Source organism: Ornithorhynchus anatinus, chromosome 20 (genome assembly GCF_004115215.2).
Source record: "Ornithorhynchus anatinus isolate Pmale09 chromosome 20, mOrnAna1.pri.v4, whole genome shotgun sequence".
Lineage (NCBI taxonomy): Eukaryota > Metazoa > Chordata > Mammalia > Monotremata > Ornithorhynchidae > Ornithorhynchus > Ornithorhynchus anatinus.
This window is the reverse complement of record NC_041747.1, coordinates 14,131,777-14,147,096: the sequence shown is the minus strand read 5'-3', so window position 1 is coordinate 14,147,096 and position 15,320 is coordinate 14,131,777. Positions and strand designations below refer to the sequence as shown.

The 15,320-nt window shown below is 42.3% G+C and overlaps 1 protein-coding gene across 7 annotated transcripts in view; it reads right to left on the bottom strand.

The window, feature by feature from the left end:
• Positions 1-15,320, bottom strand: part of DGKH (diacylglycerol kinase eta) — a 163,948-nt gene that overhangs the window by 78,330 nt on the left and 70,298 nt on the right. For all 7 annotated transcript variants that reach the window (XM_039914881.1, XM_029047846.2, XM_039914880.1 and 4 more), the window contains 2 exons: positions 13,101-13,211; positions 12,174-12,254 (listed from right to left, as the gene is read on the bottom strand). In XM_039914881.1, coding sequence (XP_039770815.1) covers positions 12,174-12,254; positions 13,101-13,211 — 192 coding nt within the window. The remainder of the gene's footprint in view (positions 1-12,173; positions 12,255-13,100; positions 13,212-15,320) is intronic.

Here is a 15,320-nt window from a genome sequence, read left to right as displayed (position 1 = left end):
TCCATATCACCACTATCTCCCCATCTTACAAGCCTGTAACCTGGACATTATCCTCGACTCATCTCTCTCATTCAACCCAGATATTTAATCTGTCACCAAATCCCGTTGGTTCTACTTTAGCAGTATCTCTAAATTCTGCCCTTTCCTCTCCATCCAAACAGCTACTATATTGACCCAAGCACTTATCCTTTCCCACCTTAATTAGCGCATCTGCCTCTTCGCTGACTTCCCTGCCTTCTGGTTCTTCCCATCCCAGTCCGTACCTCATTCTGCTGACCAGATCATTTTTCTAAAAAAAGATCAGTCCATGTTTCTCCACTCCTCAAGAACTTCTGGTGGTTGCTCATCCACCATCATATCCAACGGAAACTCCTTTCCATTGGCCTCAAAGATCTTTCTTTTAGAGAAAAGATCAAAATGTACATGAGAGAGACCAGACCTAGAGAGACAAAGAAGCCGATAAAATAATCTGGTCACGATATGGAGAGTGTCTGGGCTAGGCTTTTCTCTTTTGTGTGGAGAGGAAGCAGTATGGCCTAGTGGAAAGAGCACGGGTTTGAGAGTCAGAGGACCCGGAGGAGAAGCAGCGTGGCTCAGTGGAAAGAGCACGGGCTTTGGAGTCAGGGCTCATGAGTTCGAATCCCAGCTCTGCCACTTGTCGGCTGTGTGACTGTGGGCAAGTCACTTAACTTCTCTGTGCCTCAGTTCCCTCATCTGTAAAATGGGGATTAAGACTGTGAGCCCCACGTGGGACAACCTGATTCCCCTATGTCTACCCCAGCGCTTAGAACAGTGCTCGGCACATAGTAAGCGCTTAACAAATACCAACATTATTAATTAATTAATAATAATAATAATGTTGGTATTTGTTAAGCGCTTACCACGTGCAGAGCACTGTTCTAAGTGCTGGGGTATACACAGGGTAATCAGGTTGTCTCACGTGAGGCTCACCATCTTAATCCCCATTTTCCAGATGAGGTAACTGAGGCACCGAGAAGTTAAGTGACTTACCCACAGTCACACAGCTGACGAGTGGCAGAGCCTGCATTCGAACCCATGACCTCTGACTCCCAAGCCCGGGCTCTTTCCACTGAGCCATGAAAGGAGAGTGGGTATTTTCTCACTATTTTCCAGAAGAGGAAACTGAAGTCCAGAGAAGTTAGATGGCAAACCCAATGTCACCCAGCAAGCCAATGGTAGAGATGAGATTAGATCCAAAGTCTCCTGAAGCCCAGTAAGCCACATACCCCCCCGCCACCGTGTTCCGTCTAGGGAAATATGGGCAAAAATAAATAGAGGGGCAGGAGAGCAGCGTATTGCAAAGAGCAAGCACACCGTGACCACGGCATAGTGCCGACGCAGTAACGACCAGGCAGGAGTTGCCAGGGTATCCAACTCAGGAGTTACTGTGACCTTCACTGCCCACTTCAGCCAGTGATTTCCAGGACTCCTACTGATCCTCGCCACCATTACCAGAAGCCATAGTTGAGTCTTCACTCAGAGACCTTCCTCCCCGACCCTCCGATCTCCTAGCCCCAGTGGACAATCCCCTAGCTCTGGCTGTTTCATCCCCGACGGTGGTGAGCCGTGTGGGTCGGATTTGGGTAGGGCTTTAAGCAGAGGTTCTGGGGAGAAAGAGCAAGTGAGTTTCTCTCTCTCTGACAACCTGTGTTCCTCCCTCTGTCCAAATGTCCCCCACCCCCTCTCTCCTTTGCAGCTCCAGCTCTCCGCCTCGGATTCTCCTCTCTCCCCTTTCCATGTCTCTCTTTTACAGACAGATCTGGGGCTGCGTGGCTCCGAGGTTGTCTCTGACATGGGCCTCTGAGTCTGGGCGCATCTCTGGATGTGAGAACCTGCAGATTCCTGATCACTAAATCTGGGTGGGTCTCTGAGTCCCTGGCAACATCTAATAATAATGATTGTGTTATCGGTTAAGCGCTTACTATGTGCCGGGCACCGAACGAAGCGCTGGGGTGGATATAAGCAAATCGGGTTGGACACAGTCCCTGTGCCACGTGGGGCTCAGTCTCAATCCCCATTTTACAGATGAGGTAACTGAGGCCCAGAGAAGTGAAGTGACTTACTCAAGGTCACACAGCAGACAAGGAGATTAGAATTCATGATCCGCTGACTTCCAGGCCCGTACCCTATCCACTATGCCCTGCTGCTTCCCCAAATCTCTGGGGGAATCTCGCTGGGTCCCTCTCTTCCCTGCCTTTTTTTTTCCACCCCATCTCCTGGAAGATAGAGCTTTCCACTTACACCCAACCTGCTATGCACTAAGAGGTTGGACTCCATATTCACAGGCCAAGACCAGGCCAAGGCCAAGACTTTCTCACTGGGTAAGAAAGTCGGTGAGTAGAAAACTCAGTTTCACTAGCTTTAGGAGAAAAACCACCCAAATCGCAAGAATCCAACACTTGCAAGATATACTGTTCGATATTCTCATCAAGCTTATACGAACACCATTTTACATAGGAAATCCTGACTGCTTTTAATATTAATTCCAATAACAGGGATCACAATGAGCTCATTTATTATTTAAGAGGGCTGTCACATTCACTTCCATTGCAATTTAGCAATAGCCAACCAGTAGTTAATGGACACTTTTAAAACTATTACCATTACATTGAATATTTTCAGTTTCTACCAGAGAGATCGAAAAAATGCATTAGCATCATTCCCTTGGCACACGCCCGCTAGATTTGCAACAGTAAATCACAGTGTACAGTACATGTATGCAACTGGAGATTTCAAAACAAAACAATTATTCTGTTTGTGTTGATCCCCACAAATCAGAAACACACTTCCATCATCTGAATATTCCATTACACTGGAGTAATGCCGGGAAAAGAGGATTCAGAATATAGTGAAAATCAAAACTCAGCTATGAAAGTGGTATCACCTATGCCTTTAATTTTCCCCCTCAAGTATGTTTTGGGGCTCCCAAAAGACTGTGCGGGAAGTAAAACAATAGAGGGAAGCTTGTAATCCCGATAAAGATAACAAAGTCAGCTGTGTCAATCCAAAGCTCGAAGAATAGATCGGAAAGAAAAACACAGAAGGGAGAAGGCAGAAAATCAAAAAAGAAATAATTAAATTTGCAAAGCAAGAAAGTTAACTATGCTTTTAATGTCAATGCTCAACAAAAAATCTATCCCAATATTCCCAAATGGACCAGGGAGGCATTTTTCAAGGTTGTAACCTATTGTTTTACAGCCACATCGATGTTTTCCTACCATCTTTTGGGTACCAGTGTAGAATACTTCAGATACGGGCTTGTGCAAAAATATATACTATCACAAACCCTGAAATTCTGACACACTTTTCACCTTAATCAGATGATCACAGAGCCAAGTGAGAGTCTTTACTAATGCTGTGGGGAATTTTTACGAAGGAGTTTTTTTTAATATATATTAAGACACAAGCATTTAGAGAGGTTTGTCGTCTTTTTCTGAGATAATGTGAACGCCCACTGTATAATTTCCATTTAGTATATAGGACCCTAGAATCCAAAATGTTAGTATCATTCTGACTTTAAAATGAGTAATAATAATAAATAATAATAATGACGGTATTTATTAAGCACTTACTATGTTACACTGTTCTAAGCACTGGGGTGGATACAGGGTTATCGGATTGTCCCACATGGGGCTCACAGTCTTGATACCAATTCATTCATTCAATCGTATTTATTGAGCGCTTACCGTGTGCAAAGCACTGTACTAAGCGCTTGGAACGTACAATTCGGCAACAGATAGAGACAATCCCTGCCCAACAATGGTCTCACAGTCTAAAAGGGGAAGATGAGCTAGCTCATTTTACAGATGAGGTAACTGAGGCACAGAGAAGTTAAGTGATTTGCCCAGAGTCGCCCAGCTGACAAATGGCGGAGACGGAATTCGAACTCACAACTTCATACTCCCAAGCTCGTGCTCTTTCCACTAAGTCACCAACTGCCTTTTTCTCCAACTCCTGTCTTGTTCCTGGCTCTTAAGTGTGACAGCTGGGAGAAATCAGTATGGTGCCCTCCTGGGGATTGTTAATGTGTTATTCACCCCAACCTGCTCTAGATCTATATGTAATTCATTCTTTCATTCAACCGTAATTACTGAGTGCTTACTATGTGCAAAGTTCTGTACTAAGCACTTGAGAGAGTACAATATAACGATAAACAGACACATTCCCTGCCCACCGTGAGCTAACAGTCTAGAGGGGGAGGCAGATATTAATATAAATTAATCACACATATGTACAAAAGGCTGGTGGGGCTGACAATATATAATAATAATAAATATTCAAGGTACTATTTGTTAAGTGCTTCTTATGGAGAAGCAGCGTGGCCTAGTGGAAAGGGCAGGGCCTGGGAGTCAGAGGACCAGAGAGTCAGAATCCTGGCTCTGCCACTTGCCTGCTGGGTCACTTCACTTCTCTGGCCTCAGTTACTTCATCTGTCAAAAGGAGATTCATTACCCAGACTGCGAGCCCCACATGGGAGGGGGACTGCATTTGACCTCATGATCTTGTATCTACCCCAGGACTTAGTACAGTGCTTGGCACTTAGCATGTGCTTAACAAACATCCTTATTAATATGTGCGCCAAGCACTCTACTAAATGCCGGGATAGATACAAGATAATCCGGTCAGACACAGACCCCGCCTTGCACAGGACTCAGTCTATGGGGGAAGGAGTACGGGAATTTAAACCCCAGGATGAGGAAACTGAGGCACGGGGAAGATAAGTGACGTGCTCAAGGTCCCCCAGAAGGCAGGTGACAGAGCCAGAATTGGAAGCCAAGTCCCCTGACTCACAAAGCCCGGGCTATTTCCAACTGACCACCTTGGCACATAATAAATACAATAAAAAGGGGAAAAAAGAGCCTCTCCCTGCTTACAAAACCCTACGCTGTAACAAGGAAAATAGACATTAAAAAAAAATTTACAAATGGGGTAATTGGACTAAATGGGCTCTTCCTATTGGTCTTCTCCAAAGATATTATCAAGTCATCTCTCCCAACTTTGGGTTTAGCACCGATGCACATATGCTCAAATGAGGAGACACCCATTATCATGGCTAGTTTGGAGAGATTTTGAAAATTTAGTCAACTTTGCCTTATTGAATTTGTCATTTTCATAATGGTCCTATCCTACCATTATAGAACATCGCTGTAATTCATTACGTGATTACGATACCGAATTTCCTTATTTCATAAATAATATGCTGTGCTTAGATATAGCTTTGTCTTCAGTTCTTCCCTGATGAAGACACATGCAGCTATTCTGACTTTTCCTTGTCCCTCTCCTTGGCAAATGCTGGTCATCCGTGATAGGGAATCTAGGCGGCGTACGGTGTCAGTGAAAGGGAAAGCCCCGATCTGACCTGTGGGAATGTTGGCTCGGAGCTCGGACCTCCCAACAGACAGGAGGAAACACTGCATTGCGGGAGTTAGTTCCTGGCCCCCGTCCTGGAGGGTGGAATGCCCGACACTAGCTGTTGATTATGTGTTGATGCCCATTTCGAATCGTTCCTGGATGTTATATTCAAGGAAGATGTCTGCTAATGCTAATATGAGCCCAGATCCTATTATCGGTTTGTCAGGCTTTTTGGCTCAAATGTCTTTTTTCTTTCTCCTAATTTCACCAAAAAACAAAAAAGAGAATGTAGTAAATGCTTAAGAAATACCACAATTATTAATATTAAAGGCAGTGGCAGGCAGTGCTGTTTAGTGGAAAGAGCACAGGCTTGGGCGTCAGAGGTTCTAATCCCAGCTCTACCACTTATCAGCTGTGTGACTTTGGGCAAATTACTTAACTTCTCTGTGCCTCAGTTACCTCATCTGTAAAATGAGGATGAAGACTGTGAGCCCCACATGGGACAACCTGATTACTTTGTATCTACCCCAGCGCTTAAAACAGTGTTTGGCAAATAGTAAGTGCTTAAAGACCATCATCATCATCTTTACAGTGAATGACAGACAATAAGTGAGGGCATATCGGTATCTTTTACTGAAGAGGCCTTCCACAGACAGTATGTTCCAAGACCACAGACAAATCAATCGTTGAAGATTCGGTAGTCAACAGTTACGACCCGTAAGCCTAACTCTGTCTCTGACTCTACCTGCTAATCCTATCCATAGATACAACTCTGGACCTAATCTTAGCTCCTTGTGAGGTTTGTTGACATTTGATTGTCAGTGTATTTTAGGGGAGGTTGGAAATGACGATGATGAAACGTCTCAAACTTCAGGTTAAGCCTTTTTTTCTTCCCTCTCTGTTCCTCTTTTTTCTCTGTGCCCCATTCACCCGCTCACCTTAAGCCTGATCCCAAATCACCTTCATCTCGTTTCAACCTCAGCCACTAGGAGAGTAAAGCAAACATAATGTTTTAGATTTGAGAGGAGACCTGAACATGAGTCTACATTTAAAAAAAAAAAGAAGAGAAAGTGAACTTTTTCCCATTCAGCCAGTGAGGGGAAGCTAAGGATGAAATAAAATGAAAGAGGGTGAACTGCAATCGTTTTATTATTCTTTCTCAAATAGTAGGCAGCGTGGGTATCGCCGATGTCGATGAAGACAACAGAGAATACGTGCAAATATTTTTTAGCTTTTAAAAGAAGAGGTTCCCCAAAACATGCCGAGTGTCATAGGTATTTGGAGGGTTTTGTTTGCTTAAAAGAAAATTTCACTCACAATTAAATAGCTCCACGACAGAGTTCATACTCCAAAGGTAATCGTCTCTGAGTCGCCTGTTAGGCAGGTATTATCTGAACTAAAATAACTCTTTGTTCCAAACATCATTTAATACTAAAAATAGACGCTACCATGTGGCTTCTGTGCATTTCATATGACCCACTAAGCCATGATGGATTTTGTAGTTACCATGGTGTTTCACACACGCACACACAACTGTGGACCAATCATTAAAAATGTAATTGGTGTGGTTAAATTAAGCCAAATAAACAGAATCTATATCTACTCAATATTTTTTGACTGGTACAATGAAAAAAAGTTAATTTTTGCATATGGAGTCAGACACATGCCTAGAGTCATTACCACTGGTATCTTGAATGTGATGATGTATTGAGTTTTATTAATTTTGGCCTCTTGCCTTTAGGACCTGGATGCCCGGCCAGCTCCTTAAACTCAATATGCTGAAACCTGACCTCCTCTTCCCTCTCTAATCCTCTCCTCCAACTAATTTTCCCATCACAGTTGACAACACTACCAGCCTCCCTGTCTCTGAAAATCTCAACTTTGGCATTATCCGTGTCTCCTCCCTCTTCCAATTCTCATACCCAGTCTGTTGCTAAATCCGCTCCGTATTTCCTTTACATCATTTCCCAGATCTGCCCCTGCCCCTAAAGCTAAATGGACACTACTTTTGTTCAGGCACCACTAGTCTTTTCCCGGCTAGACTATTCTATCAGTCTTCTCACCGGTCTTACCTTCTTCCAGCTTCTCCCCTCTTGACTCCATATTTCACTCTACAGCCCAGATTATTTCCCTAAAACTTGGCACATAGATTCCCCACTTCTCAAAACCTTTCAACGGTTACTCACGTCTCGCCGCCTCAAACAAAAACTCCTGGCCAATGTCTTCAAGGTATTTCGTCAACTTCCTACCTTTTACCTTTCCGCTCTTTTCTTCTTCCACTATTCTGCGGTCTCACTCTCATCTCTCCTGTGTCTGACCCCTCCTCTTTCATAACCGCTCCTCCCATCTGGAACTCTGGATCCAAATCTGCCAGAAACAGCTCAACCCATCTTCAGCACATTTCCTCTAGGAGGCCTTTCCCAAGTTTTCTCTTCTCTAGGTCACTCACACCCATTACTATTAAATACTAAAATGACGGTATTCATTAAGCGCTGACTAGGTGTTGAGCACTGTGCTAAGCAATGGGGTAAATATAAGGTTATCAGGCCCTGTCCCACGTGGGGCTCACAGTCTTAATCCCCATTTTACAGATGAGGGAACCGAGACACGGAAAAGTGAAGTGACTTGCCTAAGGTCACCCAGCAGACAAGTGGTGGAGCCGGGATTACAACCCAGGCCCTTCTGGCTCCAGGCCCGTGTTTCTACTATGCCACGCTACTTACTACTGAGTGGTAGTAACCACCCCTGCCTCTACTATATACTTAGTCACTCACACCCACCTGTGGGGCTTCAGGACAAACCAACTACAGTATCAATAAATCAATGCTACTTGTTGAGAGCTTACTCAGTGCAGAGCACTCTAATCAGGGCTTGGGAGAGTATAAGACAGTTGGTAGACATGATCCCTGCTTCAAGGAGCTATATCCTACTATTTGAGCTCTTTCTCATCTACCTATCTTCCTTTTCTCTTCCTCTCTCTGAAAATTTGGTGCGTTCTCCCCAACTAGAATGAAGGCAACTTGAGAGCAGGGATTATGTCTTCTAACTCTATTGTATTCTCCCAAACACTCAATACAGTATACCCCACATAGTAAGCGCTCAATAAATCGCATCGTTACATAATTACGACACAGCTTACTTTTTTCCCTTTACTTAATTCCAAAATTATTCAGAGCACCATTAAATTAGATCTAAATCAATAGAAACAGTGAACCTGAAAGTTTTGATAACTTGTGAACACAGTGACCATGTTCAAGACTCATCATTTTCCACTGCGTATGATCACGTCATTAAAAGGCCCCACCTAAACCCATCCCCGAAGGCACATATACAGGATACCGCTTCAATTCTGCTTTTAGCATCGATAATCTTTTTCACTTTTTCAGAAAAATTAGACCAAGACCTGAAGTCAAACTTTAACGGCTGTGTGCTTTTAAGTGATTTCAATGGAAAGCATATTCTACTCCATTTATAGTTATCCTAGGCATGCAACTGATCATTATCGTTATTACCTCCAATATTAGTGTTACGGGCATAGGAATAATTTTCACTCTCTTGAGAGCTGTTTTTGAATAAAAGCAGCAGAGATTTTTCGGCCCTCCAGGACTCTTTCCATTCTTCCTGGAGCTCCAACAGCCAGCCCTCATACAATCAGAGACTCATTTACTGCAGCCGCTATTATGGCAGTAGACAGAAAAGAGAGAGGCAAGTTGAAATGCTGATCGGAAAAGAAAGTGCCAAGAGGTGAAAAGACTGCTTTAGAAAATAGAGCCGGTGAATGGGAAGGATCAAGTTAATTGTAGTGTCTTCATTTTCCCTAAAGCTATGTGGCCTAAATGTAATTTCTAACCTCATGAGGCATTCCTTCATATACAGATTTACCAATCTGCAATTTTAGTTTAATCACAGATAAAGCGGTTGGTTAGACGGGGAGTGAACTTTAAGACAGAGGAGATCCTTAAAACAGCAAGCCCTATTCTCAGACTCTGAAAGAGAGCATTAAGAACATATGATATTGATTTACCACAGCTCTGAAAGTATCCGGCTAGTTCTGCTATGTATAGAGAGACTCCTGAGGAGAATATCTGCAATTTCTTAAATTGCAATCATCACATACAACCCTCAGTCAGATTCCCTCCCGCTTCACTTCCCCCTCATAGCTCCTCACACCTTTTGCCCCTGATTCTTGTCTTCCCCTCTCCCAGTCTCCTTTTTCACCTTTCTTTGCACTTTCCCAGAAGCAGCGTGGCTTAGTGGAAACAGCACGGACTTAGGAGTCAGAGGTCGTGGGTTCTAAACCCAACTCCACCACTTGTCAGATGTGTGACTTTGGGAAAGTCACTTAACTTTTCGGTGCCTCAGTTCCTTCATCTGTAAAAGGGGGATTAAGACTGGGGGAAGTTTGGGGGAACGGGGGGGGAGAGTGACTTGCCCAAAGCTGATAAGTGGCAGAGCCGGAATTAGAATCCACAGCCTCTGACTCCCAAGCCCGGGCTCTTTCCACTAAGCCACGCTGCTTCTGGATACGGACCAGTGTCCAACCTGATTAGCTTATGTCTACCCCAGCGCTTAGAATAGTGCTTGACACATAGTAAACGCTTAACAAACACCAAAATAATTTCTGAGGTAACAGGCACATGGGTGGAAGGATATAATTTTGGCCACACTACAAGTAAAAAAACAAAACAAAAAAACTTCTCTGTAATAGTCCAGACAGTAAGCACTGTTACCTTCCCACTTATGGCCTGGGGAAGCAAAGAGATCTGAGGAGGGCCATCCAGAGGAAATTGTGGCATTTATTAGTGCTTATTATGTAGCAAGCACTGTGCTAAGTATTGGAATGATGACAGGGGGATAATATCTCCAGGCACCCCCCTTCATCTCAGAAAGAGCCATGTAGGTACAATGCAGAAAAACCCTGGAAGAAGTGGACTGAGGAGGGGGGTGGTTTAAAAAGCCAAACAATTACACCAATAAATATTTCCATTCCTTCCACATCCCGATCCCTCCCTCCTTAAGCAAGCGTGGAAGAATCAGCCTGGAATGGCCACCTCGTCCCTGGCCAAGAAGTCTCTGGCCCCTTGTTTTCTCTCCTTTTCGCCTTTATGTACATCTCTCAGTAGGATTTCCAACATGAATCAATCTTCTCTAATAAAGGTTCACCAACTCTGCCAAATATGCAAGAAAATGCCCAGGCAACACTACTGTCATTTCCAGGTCTTCCATTCCATTACAGGAAAACAATTCCCCAAAGCCAGCTTTAGCTCCTGCTTAATGAGTTCTCTGAACCTCCTTCACACTAAGGTAGTATTTCTTGCCCAATCTAAAGACATCCTCCAGGCCCCAAGCTCTCAGAAAATAAGCATGGAAGTTATTTTAGGCATAAGCTAGCCATTTTATCTTTTATTCCTCTTCTTAGAAAAGTTTGAGAGGAAAGAAATGTTCAGAAAGAAAAAACTACACTGAAAATATCATCCAAAAGACATTACGTGGATTGTAGAGCTAGCATCTGTGAACTTCCTGTGAGACGTAGTGTGGCTTAGTGGAAAGAGCACGGGCTTGGGAGTCAGAGGTCATGGGTTCTAATCCCGGCTCCGCCACTTGTCAGCTGAGTGGCTTTGGGCAAATTACTTAACATCTCTGTACCTCAGTTACCTCATCTGTAAAATGGGGATGAAGACTGTGAGCCACACGTGGGACCACCTGATTACCTTGCATCTACCTCAGCACTTAGCACATAGTAAGTGCTTAACAAATACCATCATTATTATTATTACTATTCCTAACACTTGCTGAAACACAGTACTTTCCTCTATTTCACTCGCCCAGACCTCTCCCTGACCTAGTTGTGAAAACATCTAAATGAAATTCAAATTATGAGATCAAACTCTGAACATATTTGGTTGTTATCCTGTTGTTATTATGGATCATAATCTAAATAAAGTGATACATAATGATGAATAATTAACTATATATCCAATAGATGAATCAAGCTAGACATAATCCACGGCTGGAAATTGAGAATTTTATCTTCTCCATGGTAGAATAGTGCCCCACCTATTATTCACATTCAATAAATGTAAGTTATTGATACTGATGAAAATTTTCATGTTCCAAAATCAAACAGAGTAGGCTTGAAATCAAGACAGATATGACATTAGTGACAGGTCAGATATTTGATTTTCTTCTACAGAGCTGATCAAGGGGCTCAAAGATCACATTTCTAGGTCAGCTGCGGCAATCTCATGGAATACATGGAGGTAATCGCTTAACTTCTCTTTTCTGCCCCAATTTCTCCCTCTACACACTAGAGCACTGCTGATCTTCTCAGAAACACACTTCATTTAAAAAAAAAAAGCTGGCATTACACTGTGCATTCTGTTTCCTAAAAAACATAAGTAATGAAATTTCTCAATGTTGAGGCAATGTCTGGGATGAGCTTTCATCTTGTCACAAATACTGCAATTTTTAAAGAGGATTGAGAACAAGTTTGGGAAAACTGCCTATATGGAGATCTAGTGGAATAATTTAAAACAGTGATTTTCTTCTTGAGGACACCTTTAAAGAAATTAGAGTTCAAAATCAAGTTGCCAAAAGAAGGCAAAATCGCAAAAACTTGTTGGCTTCCTTAAAATTAAATGCAAAGTTCACATAAAATATGTCAAACCATGCCAGGTTGTAATTAATAATGCTCCGAATAGGGAAAAATGCAAAGTGAATCCAATGAAAGCATTCCTGATTGTCTTAAAAAACAGTCTTTCCAGTTTTTTAAAGCTGAAGTTATCATAATGGCACCATACCGTGAAGCTGTTGTTAACGTTCTTTGTGCTTGACTCAGCTACGCTGGCATCTGACAGGTCAACTTCATCAAATATTAGAGACTGTCAATGGAAAAGAACACAAAAACAGTAAGCATAGCTCAAGTTCATCTATCATTAAATATAACTTTACCCTATAATACGACTTCACTTTTTTGGGGTTGGTGGGGTGTTTAGGAATGGAAATATATTAAAAAATAGGTAGATGATACTTCAGTCATATTCATTGAGTGCTTACTGTGTGCCAGACCCTGTACTAAGCCCTTGGGAGAGAACAGCACAACAATATAACAGACATATTTGCTGCCCACAACGAGCTTACAGCATAATTATTCTTTTAGAGAGAATTCACAAATACACACTGATTTTTTTCCACTTTGAGAGTCAAAGAGAAAGTTTGAACTCGAATTCTGAACAAGATTGAACTCAAAAAAATTCTACATTTTCAGTAGCATGGAATTCCAAAATCACTGTCCACTACTTGAAAGCTTTTATACACACAATTTCTTATTTTTATTACTGCAGTTATTGCCTTTTGGCCTTACAAAGCACCATCAGCGAAAACTACTAGAGCTCCATTGCTTTTGCTGGGGTTTCCCCAAAATGCTAGTTCTGAGGATTGCCTTGGAATAGGAATAGAAAATCTAATGAAACCCAGGAGAGGGCCTCTAAGCAGCAGTTGTACATGAAATCAGTTTAGTGTAACTGAAATCTTAATCTAAACTCACCTGCTCATTGTTTAAACCACAAAATTATGAAAATAAGAGCAAAAGAGTTACAAGAAATTGGTCCCCTCGATTAAATCACTAATGAATTCACTTTAAAAATACAATCAGCAATACTTTTTTTAAAAGATCGGGACCAACTAAAGACATGGGATCTGACTATCGGCAATGTGAGTCCTTTTACCTTTGAATCCTTAGCGTAGTAGAGCGTTCGGCCTCGGAGTTTGAAGTAACGTTTTTTCCACCTCTGGAAAGAACTGGTTTGCTTTAATAGTATTCCTTCTTTAACGCTTGTCTGAAAAACGACGGAAAAAGGAGGTCATTAATGTTTAATTGAAAAATGATCAAATCAGTATCCATATCAAGTAAAACATTTCAGCATTAATACTGTCAACATTTTCTCCTACAAAAGAAGGCATCATTGGCTGTTAACTCTTTTTATAGTCATTTATTCCCCCAACTGTAAGTGGCTACGGAAGAAATCTTGCTAATAGCACTGGAGGAAGGAATTTTAGCAGACCCGCTGAGGATGGACTTGGGTATATAAAATTCCCAGAGGCAAACGGGGAGAGGAACAGGATACCACCATTATTTGTATGGCCATTCTCATGGCACGCTCTATTCCACATCTGGGCCTGATCCCTTCCTTTCTAAAAATCACACCAAATCCCAGTGTGTTTACCTATTCCTCAACTCTCTCTTTGCCAGGTTAGTCTTGTAATTAGAGTATCTCAAGGTACATATTTAGATTAATTGTCCCCCTGTCTTGTCTCCCCTCCAAGGAGGTAATTTTGAGGGCAATTACCACCTGTATTCCTTATCGTATCCACAAGACCCAGTAGAGAAAGCATCTGTGGATACTCAATGAACACTGAACAACGAAGCAACTACTGATTGAAAATACCATCATCATCATCATCATCATCAGTGGTTTACAGTTATGAACAGAGAGACAACTGCATTATGGCAAGAGAATGAAAAGGTGAATAAGTGTATACAGAAGTGTATAAAAAGTTCAGGATGTAAATCATTATGTACATATGGGCTCAAGGTAATAATAATAATGATGGTATTTGTTACACGCTTATTATGCTCCAGGCACTGTAATAAAAGCCGGGATGGATACAAGCAAATCGGATAGGTCACAGCCCCTGTCACATATTTTACATTTTACAGATGAGGGAACTGAGACACAGAGAAGTGATTTGTCCAAGGTCACAGAGCAAACAAGTGGTGGAGCCAGCATTAGAACCCATGAACTTCTGACTTCCAGGCCTGTGGTCTATCTTCCTGGCCATGCTGCTTCAGCTGTAAGTACAGAAATGCTGGGATGGTATTTGGGAGGATATGACATAGGGAGAAGACACGTAATCACAGAATGCCTCCTGGAAGGGGTGGGCTTACCAAGAGGACTTTCAAGGTAGGGAAGTGTAGGGATCTAGTAAGCTTGAATGGGGAAGGAGTTCCAGGCAGTGGGAAGGGCATGTTTGTCAAGGGCCCAGAGGCGGAAGAAATGAGAGTATTCAATCATTCATTTATATTTACTGAGCACTTACTGTCTGCAGAGCACTGTACTAAGTCTTGAAAAGTACAACACAGAAATAAAGAGAATCAATCCCCGCTCATAACAGCTTACAGTCCTGGGGGAGGGGAGGGAGAGACATCAAAGCAAGTAAACAGGCATCAATATAAGTAAATAAATTACGAGTACAGGGCAGTCAGAGGAAGGTTTATTTAGGAGAAGAGTAATCAATTCACCAATCAAGAATTCTTCCTCCTACATAGACTGTGAATCCCATGTGAGATAAGGATGTGTCCAACCTACTCACTTGTAACTACCCCAGCATTTAGAACAGTGCCTGACATATAGTAAGAACTTAACAAATACTATAATCACTTTTTTATTGTGTTCAGAAGCACTGTATTAAGTGCTTTGGAGAGTACAAGAGATGGAATACACTATCTCAGCCTTCAAGGAGTTTATCGTCTAGCAGAAGAGAGGAGTATAAAGCAGTTATTGAGAGAAAAAGAGAAAAGAAACCTGGGTATGTAGGTGAATGAGTGCTTAAGCAGTAGTGTATGTAAACGGAGATGTACTGAACTGTTACGAGTAAGTACAGGGACACAGGGCAAAGTTGATCCCTGGGGGGGTCGGTTGGGGGATATAACCTATGCTAAAAAAAACAACCAAAAACAGTTAATTGGAGAAGTCTTCCTGGAGAAGATGAGATTTTAGAAGTGCCCTGAATCGATCAATCAGTGATATTTATTGAGTGCCTGGGAGAGTACACTACAACAGAGCCAGTAGACACAGTCTCTGTCTGTGATTCTGGATTCTGGATTAGCTTTCTTTCACTTTTCCTTGTCCTTTCTAAAATCACTTTTTGATCTCTTGGCTAAACCT